The sequence below is a fragment of the Danio rerio genome, chromosome 3 (genome assembly GCF_052040795.2).
Source record: "Danio rerio strain M-AB ecotype USA chromosome 3, GRCz13ab, whole genome shotgun sequence".
Lineage (NCBI taxonomy): Eukaryota > Metazoa > Chordata > Actinopteri > Cypriniformes > Danionidae > Danio > Danio rerio.
Window position 1 is genome coordinate 60,647,550 of NC_141023.1, and position 12,349 is coordinate 60,659,898.

General features: G+C 39.5%; 1 protein-coding gene across 7 annotated transcripts in view; it reads left to right on the forward strand.

The window, feature by feature from the left end:
* The window catches only part of prkcab (protein kinase C, alpha, b), a 624,299-nt gene that overhangs the window by 121,215 nt on the left and 490,735 nt on the right, over positions 1-12,349 (forward strand). For all 7 annotated transcript variants that reach the window (XR_015481359.1, XR_015481356.1, XR_015481355.1 and 4 more), the window contains exon 3: positions 7,401-7,483. Coding sequence is in view for 2 of the 7 variants with exons in the window: in XM_087245281.1 (XP_087101407.1) it covers positions 7,401-7,483 (83 nt within the window). In the remaining 5 variants the exon portion in view is untranslated. The remainder of the gene's footprint in view (positions 1-7,400; positions 7,484-12,349) is intronic.

Here is a 12,349-nt window from a genome sequence, read left to right on the forward strand (position 1 = left end):
GGTGTGTTTGATTAGGGTTGGAGCTAAAATCTGCAGGACACCAGCCCTCCACGAACAAGTTTGGTGACCACTGACCTATACCGCATGTCTTTGGACTGTGGGGTATATTGGAGCATCCGGAGGAAACCCACAAGAACGCAGGGAGAATATGCAAACTCCACACAGAAACGCCAACTGAGCCGAGGCTCGAACCAGCGACCCAGCGACCTTCTTGCTGTGACAGCACTACCTACTGCGCCACTACTACACCCAGTGGAAGGTCCTCAACTTTGGAATACCCTTCCTACTGAGCTTCATACAATCACTGACTGCCACTTTTTAAAGCCAAGCTTAAGACCCACTTGTTTAAATGGGCTTTTAATTCATAGCACTGACACTTCGATATGTTTTAATGTTTGTTGATATTTCTTGTATTGTTTTGCTTTGTCTACTTTTTTGTTGTGTTGTATAATTTGCTTTTACTTGTGTTAAGCACTTTGGTCAACCTTGGTTGTGGTACATAGCTGTATATATAAAGGTTGATTGATTGAAGTAGTTTGAACAATCAACATTTTTTTGAATTGTATCTCCATACATTGGTAAACCCTAACACAAAAGTAGTCTGTGCATTTTTGCTGGTATATTTGAGTGTGTCATAATTCAAGAACTGGTAGCTGAAACAAATTCAGTATTCAGTTCCCTCTAGTGTCACTGTTGGGTCCTATGTAAATATAATACTGCATCAAAGACACATTAAACAGGGAATATTGTTTTTCATTTGCTTTTAGTTCTTATAATTGTGTTTTCTTTTAATAATGTGATGGGTTAAAGCATATTGAACTAATTGAACTAATTAAAACCGAAATGCTTGAAGTTTCTGCCAACCCGACTCTACATCATAACTTTTCAATCCAGATGGATGGGGCAACCATTACTGCATCCAAAACGGTGAAAAGCCTTGGAGTAACGATTGATGACCAACTAAACTTCTCTGACCACATTTCTAGAACTGCTCGATCTTGCAGATTTACACTCTATAACATCAGAAAGGTCCGACCCTTCCTATCTGAACATGCAGCTCAACTCCTTGTTCAAGCTCTTGTTCTCTCCAGACTGGATTATTGCAACTCTCTACTAGCCGGACTTCCAGCTAACTCTATCAAACCTCTTCAGCTGCTTCAGAACGCAGCAGCACGAGTGGTCTTTAATAAACCTAAAAGAGCAAATGTCACTCCGCTACTCATCCGTTTGCACTGGCTGCCAGTTGCTGCTCGCATCAAATTCAAAGCTCTGATGTTTGCTTACAAAGCGACTTCTGGCTTTGCTCCTTCTTATCTGCTCTCACTTCTGCAGATTTATGTGCCCTCCAGAAACTTGTGCAGAAGTGTAAACCAGGCTTAAGACTGAAGTTGCAGTCACAGCCATGGATTATTTACTGTTAAAATTAATTGAGCCTTATTACGCTATTTTGTTCACTAACCCATTTCAGCCAGACCATAATTCTTGGCATTGCATAAACCCCTGTCCTGTTAGCCAGAGGATGTTTGCATTGAAGGTAACACTGTCACACAGAGCCGATCCGTGGTGTCCACAGAAAATGCAGTTACTGAAAAGAGTTTTTTTTCTTCCCAATTTCTGTTTAATGGAAAGACGATTTTTTTCAACACATTTCTAATCACAACAGTTTTAATAACTCATTTCTAATAAATGATTTATTTTATCTTTGCCATGATGAAAGTAAATAATAAAATAAAATTTGACTAGATATTTTAAAGATTTTTATATTATATATTTTATTTTATTTTTTTATTTATTTATTTTATTTTTTTTTACAGTTTTTAGCATTGAAATCACAGACATTTTATACACTGTCTTTCTTTTTCCTGTTTCAAAACATACTGAAGCATGACACCACTGTGTGGTATCGAACCATACTGAAGTATGAATTGTGTGAAGCGTTACACTCCTAGACATGATCCTTTTAAAAACATTTCATTGTTAGTTGGTTCTGGAACAAAAGCGCTATTGAGTCAGAATGGCTCATAAAGCTTGAAATCGATCTGCCCAAAGCAGCAGTGGGCTACAGTGTGTCTTACAGATTGATGTGGAAATTGTTGGCTTCTGGGAGCCGCTCTGCAAACACCATGCAGCATGTGTGTCTCCTTCAGGACTCTCAGAGCAATGTTTCATCTGAAAGAAAGTCAGAAAGAATATAGCTGTAAATCCATTATTGAAGAGTAGGGGATGTTTTTTTAAATGTGTGTGTGTCACACTCACAGATCTATCAGACTAGATACGGTCCCACTTTATATTAAGTGTCCTTAACTACTATGTACTTACATCAAAAAAAAAAAAAAATACAATGTACTTACTGTGTTTATAATGTATTTGAGAACACTTGTGGTGCTTTTGAGTTGGGATAGAGGTTGGGTTATGGACAGGTTTGGTGGCCTGGGTAGGTTTAAGGGTGGGTTAAGGTGAAAGGGATGGTCCACAGTCTATTTACAAATGTGATTACAAAAGTTAATTACAGATGTAATTACATACATGTATTTAATCAAGCATAAGTACACAGTAAATACATGTATTTACACAATTAGTACATTGTAACAAACTATTAATTCCTGTATAAGTACATATTAGTTAAGGCCACTTAATATAAAGTGGGACCAAGCTTATTTCTTATGTATAACAGAAAAGAAGGTATTAGAAAGAATGTTGCAAATCCATATAAATTTTGATGGTCTTCTTGAGTATTAGTAGACTGTCTGCTTAATATCTGTTGATACCGCTCCTTCAACAGATATTTAACTGACTATAGGAAACTTTGCAAGTACAAGTCCTATGGAGTCAATCTAGGGCCATTTATACTTTCAACAAGAATTTTTTGTTAACAAAAAATTAAATATTGAGCAAATTTTTATTTAAAAATGCAAATGCAAAATGAGCTTTGAGAAAGGAACTTTTTAAACAAAAATAAAGAACTGCAAATAAAAAAATGAAGCAGTGCAAAAAAAAAATTGCAAATTGCAAATTGCACAAAAAAAAAAAAAAAAAAAAAAAATATATATATATATATATATATATATATATATATATATATGTGTGTGTGTGTGTGTGTGTGTGTGTGTGTGTGTGTGTGTGTGTGTGTGTGTGTGTGTGTATATATATATATATATATATATATATATATATATATTTATTTTATTTTATTTTTTTTTTTTTGCACATTTTTTTCAGTATTGCCTTTACAAAAAATCAAGTCAGTTGCAACACTCATTTTGATTAGTTAGTTTTACTGTTAGACGATTTAAACAGCTCCCCTAAAAACAAAGGATTCAGGTATTTTACTTAATCTCGATTAGATTGATGACAGCGATTCATGGATATGGGTCTCAATTAATATAATGTGTAAACAGACAGGCGAACAAATCAGATATAGGCAACAAATCGGAACTGGGCATCAAGACCTGACAGTGTAAACGGGGCTAAAGTGAAATCCACAAAATGTGGCAGCAAAAAGAAAACAGCATCACAAACTCAGGGTTGACTGAAAAGCAAATCAAAATGAGCATTGCAATTGACTTGAGGGGTTTTGTAAAGGCAATATTGGATTTTTTTTTTTAAAGCAAATATATGTATATTTTTAAAAAATTGCAAAAAAAAAAAACAAAAACAATACTTTTTGCACTACTTGATTTGTATTTGCAGTTCTTTATTTTTGTTAGCAAAATTTCATTTTATTTTTCAAAGCTCAATTTACCCCCTTTTTTACCTCATTTTTGAATCACCCTAATTTTAATAAATAAAAAAAATAGTAATTCAGGTTATTTTATAGTCATACTCTCATGTCATAAATTAAACAGATTATATTCAACTTTTCTTGTCAATGTCTTGTCAACATTTTGAAAATTGTTTTCTTTTCTTAGAGATATGGTTTAAAATGTTACTTTTCAATGGGGGTGTATGAATTTATAAAATTTGATTTAATATTTACCCTAATAATTTAATTCATTCTGTCTAACGTTAGTTATGCGTGCTGTTGTTCTATTGGAATTTTCACTCTAGAATGGCTTGTCTGTTTTACAAATAGCAACAGAGTGTCATCTCCAATGCTCTTTGATAATGGTCAATGCTCACACAAAAGGATCAGCTATTCAATACACACATCTGATAGGGTTATAGGGGAGAGGCTACTCTATGTTCCAATCTTCAATTGAGATTAGGTCAAACATTGAATAAAAAATGCACATTTCAAAGCACTTCATGGGACCTTTAAACATTTTATAGGTGTCAATGGCTACAGTTAATCACCTTTCTTCAAAATAACTTCTTTTTTATAAAAAAAAAAACGCATAAAGGTTTACAACCACTTGAGGGAGAGTAAACGCTGAGTTGATTTGAACACAGGGAGAATAAATGAACTGAAAACTAATACCTGTGGTGATTAATGAAATGTCATGGAAACTAATGATGTGCGGGGAGCAGAACAAAGGGAACAACACAAAACAGGGCCCATGTGACAGTTATACAACAATAAATTAGTGTATTCTTGTGCATGGATATTAATCAGCACAAACAACTGGTTTGTAGGAAAAAATAGTTTGTAGAATGTTTCTGATATTTATTTTTCCATTATTTAGATTTTTTTATAGTCATGTAACTATAACCGAAACAAACCGGCTTGATACATTTATTAGGATGCGGCATTAAAATACCATAAAAGCAATAGGATCTGACCAATGGCAATTATTGATGAATGTTTTTAGTTTTTTTTTGTCAATGTTTTATTTCATATACAGTCAAGTGCAAAATTATTCATACACCTGGCAAATTCTAGCTTAAAGTTTGTGTTTAAATGTAAATAAAAGCTGAGAAAACAATATGTTTTCCCTCAATGATGCCTCTTGTACATCATCAGTCACAATCACCTGTGATCCAGGCTTGCAGATTACTGGTAAACATTCGGTTTCACTCGGACTACGATCCTGTCACCATATGAACTACAAATCCTGTCATGCACCTCACTCACACCTGTTCCGGTTCACCTATGATTACACACACACAGCTGGAATCTGATCAAGGACTCATCACACAACCTGTCCTCAAAAGGTTTGAGAAATAAACAAATAAAAGACGTCGTTGGCAGTGAAACAGTTGTGAAAAAGTTGAGCTCTGTTTCCTAAATTGCAATTCTGTGTGACAGGTGTTTTCATATGATGAGTTGGTATGCAAAGTAGGATAACTGACTTTACAATTCTGAGGGTGCTTTCACACCTGTGGATTGATTCAGTTGTTCCGAAACAGAGATTAAAAATGTTACATTGTTGCTCTTTGCTCTTGGAGCGGTTCGCTTTCACATTGCAAAGTTTCTAAACGGACCAAAATAGCTAAAACAAGTCACGTGCGAGTAAACTCTCCTCACATTGGTCAGAGTGTCAGGGTTTATTTTGCAGTGTCCCGCTAAGGTATCAGGAGAGGTGGTGGTTTGATGGTGATTGACAGGGTGCGCGCGCGCGATGTGTCTGAGGAGAGATGCGGTGGGGAGGGGTGAGAAGGGTGCGCGACGATGCCTATTTGAGGACTGGGAAAGAGACGCGAGATTACCGGGAGATCATCACTCGTTTGCGGGCATCCGGAGACTCGCGAAACTTCCCGCCAAACTCATAATTCTCTTTTCATATAGCCGTAAGCCTATTACATATCCATAAAACACTGTGATATAACCGCACTTGGATCGGATCGCTTTCTCACTGCAATCGAACCGCTCCAGGGTTCGTTTCAATCGAGCCGAGACCACCTCATTCAACCGATCTCGGAGCGATTACTTTGGTGCGGAACAGAGCGCGATTGCCCTGTTCACATATGCCAATCGAACCGCGCTAACTGGGCAAACAAGACACGTTCCGAAACAAAAGTGTAGGTGTGAAAGCACCCTGAATGACAGTGTGTTCCTTGTGAAAACAAGAGATTTCCTGCATGAAAACTGTGCCAAATGCAGAGAATTGTGTGTAGTGTTTTTAAAAAGGGTGTTTTAAAATTGCAATTTGAGTGTAAAGCCGGAATTGTGCTTGTAGTTTAGCAGAATTGGTTCAGGGGGTTGGTGCATCAGTCACATGTTATAGTCATTGCGTCAGAAGTACAAGTAAATGTGTGTAAACAATCAGGAAAAAGGCGAAGCAGTGGTGCAGTAAGTAGTGCTGTCGCCTCACAGCAAGAAGGTCGCTGGGTCGCTCATTTGAGCCTCGGCTCAGTTGGCGTTTCTATGTGGAGTTTGCATGTTCTCCCTGCGTTCGCGTGGGTTTCCTCCGGGTGCTCCGGTTTCCCCCACAGTCCTAAGACATGCGGTACAGGTGAATTGGGTAGGCTAAATTGTCCGTAGTGAATGAGTGTGTGTGGATGTTTCCTGGAGATGGGTTGCGGCTGGAAGGGCATCCGCTGCGTAAAACTTGCTGGATTAGTTGGCGGTTCATTCCACTGTGGCGACCCCGGATTAATAATGGGACTAAGCTGACAAGAGAATGAATGAATGAAAGAATGAATTGGGAAAAACTGTAAATATTATCTGTTCACAGTGTACCTGTTACTCTTCTCAGCAGATTACTCTCACTGTAGAACATTGTACTGGAATGTAGATAGAAGCCTAAAGAGCAAAGAGCTTTAGATATAGAACAACAGTGTTGACATGCTATATCCAAAAGTGTTATATCATGAAAGACGCATTTGCCATTTGGTGCTAATGCTTCATTCTAACGTGTGTTTATGGCATTTTAAATGCAGTGTTACATTTTGAAGGAAATGTGAGGCATTTTGCATTTTCTGTGTGCAGTTTTTACAATTGTATGTAAAAGTTTTGAAAAAAAGGGCACACTGTTTTGAAAACGTGTGTAAGCAGTTTGAAAAAAACTGTAAAGACTAATGTAACCCCTGCTGAAAAATCCAGCTTAAACCAGCCTAGGATGGTTGGCTGGTTTTAGCTGGTCGACCAGCCTGGTTTTAGAGGGGTTTTGGCCACTTCCAGCCTGGTTTTAGCTGGACAGGCTGGGAGATGACCAGCTAAAACCAGCTTGACCAGCCTAAAACCTAGCCAAAACCAGCTATGTCCAGCTTAAACCAGGATGGTCAAGCTGGTTTTAGATGGTTTTAGCGGGTCACTTTCCAGCCTGACCAGCTAAGACCAGGATGGAAATGGCTGAAAACCAGCCTGGAAGTGGCCAAAACCCCTCTAAAACCAGGCTGGTTGGCCAACCATCCTAAGCCGGTTTAAGCTGGATTTTTTCAGCAGGGACACTAAAATATAAGTGGCATTTTTTTAAAATGAAAGGAATCTTCAATGACAAACTGATCTTTGGTTTGATGTATGGCTTTTCTATTTATTTATGAAACAGTTTTCTCTAATTTCCTTTTCTTCTCACCCGCAGTGTGCTGTTTTGTGGTCCACAAAAGGTGCCATGAGTTTGTGTCCTTCTCCTGTCCAGGGGCCGATAAGGGCCCAGACACAGATGTGAGTAAATGGCTTTATTTATTTCACTCGCACAGGCTGTCATCGGTTGTGTTTGTTAAGATCTGTATGCCTGTATGTGTGTGCTGTGGGATGAACTACTGGCCCATTCATGTCCCCTGAGTGCTGCTTACTCAGACATCCAGAAAAACCCACGCAAGGCCTGTTTTCTGCGTGTTTTCTGTTAACCCTTGACTAGATTAGCCTCACATTAGCCTCTAAACCACATTAAGGAGAGGCTTATTATGCTGATATGCTTGTTGTGGTTGTTTTAATGGCTGTAATTTCTGCTAAGAGTGGAAGTTTCGACATGAGCGAGTTTGTGCAGTCCGATTATTATGACAGCTGGCAGGCCAGCAGCACAGATTTTGCTCTTTGGACCTTTGCCAATTAAGCAAAGAAAGCTCGTACTTACATCATAGCAGTTTTTTTTGTGTGTGTGAAACATGAAAAGGAGAACTTCAGTAGAATGTTCATGCTGCACCGGCCCATGTAACAACATCCGAAGTTGTCCATGAGTTATCAAGTTTCAAAATAAGAAAATCAAGTTAAACGATATATTATGCCAGCAGGCACACAATATCATAAGACGTTAAATTTAGGTTAGATTTAGGTCATGATGTCGGGTGACCAAAATTCGAAGTGCTTTATTTTGATGTCTAATAACGACGTCAAATGACGTTGATATTTGGTTATTTTTAAGTTGCGTTGGTGACCAAAATCCAATGTCGAGCCAATATCCTAAGCCAACGTCTTATTGACGTCAAATACTGACATTTATTCGTCAGGTATGGCAACCAAAATCTAACGTCTGATAGACATCACAGTGGTAACGTTCACACAACATCAAGCTGTAACATTAATAGATGTTGATATTTGGTTGATTTTAGGTCGCGTTGGAAAGTGACCAAAATGCAACATCTATCTGATGTTGGACATTGACGTTGGACAACCCGGAGGAAACCCACACAAACGCAAGGAGGACATGCAAACTCCACACAGAAACGTCAACTGAGCCGAGGCGCAGTATGTAATGCTGTCGCCTCACAGCAAGAAGGTCGCTGGATCGCTGGTTTGACGTTTCTGTGTGGAGTTTGCATGATCTCCCTGCTTTCGCATGGGTTTCCTCCGGGTGCTCCGGTTTACCCCACAGTCCAAAGACATGTGGTACAGGTGAACTGGATTGGCTAAATTGTCCGTAGTGTATGTGTGTGAAGGAGTGTGTGTGGATGGATGTTTCCCAGAGATAGGTTGCGGCTGGAAGGGCATCTGCTGCGTAAAACATGTGTTAGATAAGTTGGCGGTTTAATCCGCTGTGGCGACCCCGCATTAATAAAGGGATTAATAAAGCCAACAAGAAAATGAATGAATGAATGACAACTACTGCTTTTAACGTTACTGTGATGGTTGGTTTTAGGGTTGGGGTGGGTGTAGACTTTAATAAAATACACCATTCATTCATTCATTTTCTTGTCGGTTTAGTCCCTTTATCAATCCAGGGTCACCACAGCGGAATGAACTGCCAACTTATCCAGCATGTTTTTACGCAGCGAATACCCTTCCAGCCACAACCCTTCTCTGGGCTTCGCACACACTCAATCACACACACACACTCATACACTACGGACATTTTAGCCTACCCAATTCACCTGTACCGCATGTCTTTGGACTGTGAGGGAAACCGGAGCACCCGGAGGAAACCCACGCAAACAAAGGGAGAACATGCAAACTCCACACAGAAACGCCAACTGAGCCAAGGCTCAAACCAGCGACAGCACTACCTACTGTGTCGATGCGTCGCCTAATAAAATACAGTAAATGTGAAATATAGTAAATAATATAAATTATTCTTATTAACTTTGGGCCGCAACCATATCCGATCTAGCAACAACCTTGTTTTTCATGTTATTTGGAGCCGTATGACTTCAGAAATCGTGAATATCACAATATTATTAAATAACACGCAGGTGATTCAGCGGTTGCCTAGCGACATAAAAAGCGCAGTGCACTTCTTTTTTGTCTTGTCAACAACATAAGGCAGTGCGGTGCGCCTTACATTCTCAGAACAGAAGATTGCGTTGAGTGTGATCGGCCTTTAAATTGGTCAGAAATAGCTCTTTGTATTGTCAAATTCTACATTTCTATTTTCTGTCTGTTGGTGCCTGTGTGTGTGTTTGCATGTGTGTGCGTGTGAGTCAGAGGGTCTCATAAGCTCTTGTCCTCCTGGTGTGAGCATGTGCTGCGACCGCAGGCTCCATCTCAGCATCCACCCGACCCTGCCATCATCTGAACACTGCTCATTTCACATCTCTTTTCTCCACTGCCCTCGTTCTTTATCTTGCTTTGGCTGATACTACAACCCTCCAGACTCACAGCTAAAGCCTCTCCGCGCTTATTTAAAGCTGCAGTTTTATATGCGCTCTTTAATTTCACTGGAAGATGTGCCGGCTTTGCCTTCGGATGACGTGGGTTCTGGGTGTTTGGAGCTCCATTGTGCTGAATTTTTAAGTAAATGTACACTGGGTCTGTAGGTGGGCGTAATGACGAGGCAGCCAGTGAAATAACTCATTTATTTTCCTTTGTGAACCCGTTTGGCCATTCGTCCTTGCTCATATGCCCTCCGTTTATTTGTAACCAAATTCACAAATAGCTGTTTATGAGTGTGACTCTTTACAAAAATGTTTTGCTAGATAGTTTTTAACATGTTAGCTGTTATTAATTTCCTTCGGCTTAGTTGGAACTTAAGGGTTAGGGGAACTTAGGGGTTGCCACAGCGGAATGAACAGGGTCTGGCTACAGAGATGAACTTGCATCTTCAGGCTTGCACTCTCGGACTTGCACGCTCAGGCACCCACGCTTCCTATGCGAGTGACGTCATTTACAATCGACACCTCCACCTGTCACGTCACTTTAAATCAACACAAACAAACCAAAAGTAAGTTTCCAGTGTGTTTGCGTTGCCAGTGACGACGTTGTCAAATAATTCTAAGTAGCCTACTTACGTTGTACAACATGACAGAAAAGTAGTTAGTATACTAATCATATGATTATATGCTGTGAATTTACCAAAGCAGGCTACTATTAACATTCATTCCAGCAAAGCTTATTATTTCAACACAATCTCACGGCAATTCGTAACTTTTTCATTTAGTGGCTAATTCGTACAAATTCGTACGATCTAATTTTTACATTTTACTACGATTTGCGTATCCCCCAATGACGGTTGGGTTTAGGGGTGGGGTTAGGTGCCACGCCTCCTTTTTAAAATCATGCATTTTCTTACGACTGAACTCGTACGAATTAGCCACTAAACTGCCAAAACGTAAAATACTTACGTTTTCTCGTGAGAACAGGCTGTATTATTTATATCAGTGGTTCACAAACTGTGGTACCTGTACCACTAGTGGTACGCAGGCTTCCTTCTAGTGGTACGCAGAGAAATGAAATATGTCATGTACATGCTACACACATTTTAAAATTTACAAAAATTATGTAAATAATATGCCATATATGACATATAGACTATATTTCTGCCACGTTTTTTAACTGTGCAGAGTTGTAGCTGCTTTACTGGACCTACTACGCTACTGTTTTTCAATCCTGCTCATTTTGGTGGTACTTGGAGAGACAATTTTTTTCTGAGGTGGTACTTGAAAAAAGTTTGAGAACCACTGATTTATATCAACTAAATATCAGCCTTAATATACACACAAGGTATTCTTCCACAAACACCAGGCAAATTTGAATTTTAGTTTTTATTTGAAACATTTCAAGGAGTTGTAGTACAACTTACAGATACACATTATAGACTTACTGCAATGATTCCTGAACGACTTGGGAAGCTATTCGTTATAGCTATTTTTGATAAGTTAGCACGTCTGCGCAGGAGTGCATCCGTATGAAATCACAGTTGCAGCGCAGCTTCAGCAGTCTCTACATGATCCAATAGGTTCTCCAAACATAATGTCAAGATCGACTCTATAAGGGAACGTCTCGACTTGCTTAACTGAAAGAAAGCGGCACAGATGATGTGTAACATTACTGCTGAGCTGTTGTAAGGCAAGCATTCTTGGTTCGTTACGATCTGTTTACGTATATAGCAACTGTGGCACCCGACATTGTATGTTGTCAGAAACCACAGTGAAACACTTAGATAAAAAGGCACTCGGGTAAGGGTGACAGATAAGAAGTTTGTTGCAACGACCTTAATGAAATTCGTTACCTCAGAGATTTTTCCGCCTCAGGGACACCCATAAGTTAAATTACCAAAGGACTTTCATGCAAGCGGACACAGGTGGCGATTGTAAATGGCGTCACTTGCAGAAGAAGCGCGGTTGCCTGAGCGTGTAAATCTGAGCTTGCAAGCCTGGAGGTGCAAGTGGAAATCTGCAGCCAGACTCGATTGGAATGAACTGCCAACTACTCTTTACACAGCAGATGCCCTTACAGCCACAACCCAGTGCCTACTGAGAAACCCTCATTCTCACGTTCATACACGCACTCATACACTGTGGTCCATTTTGTTTACTGAATTCGCCTATAGCGCAGCTCTTTGGACTGAGGGGGAAACCGGATCTCCTGGTGGAACGCACATGAACACGGAGAGAACATGCAAACTTCACACAGAAATGCCAACTGGCCCAGCCAAGACTCGAACCAGCAACCTTCTCGCTAATTTTACATTGTCCTATATTTTTTGGGAGTATGTTGTTGTATGTTGTTGTATTTTGCACTGTCTGTATTTTGCACTCTCTGTATTTTGCACTGTCGTTGTATTTGCACTGTATTTGCAAGCTTTTCACTCATCATAGCACACGTGCTGCTGATGAGGTGACAATAAAAGTGATTTGATTTGATTTGAGGTGACAG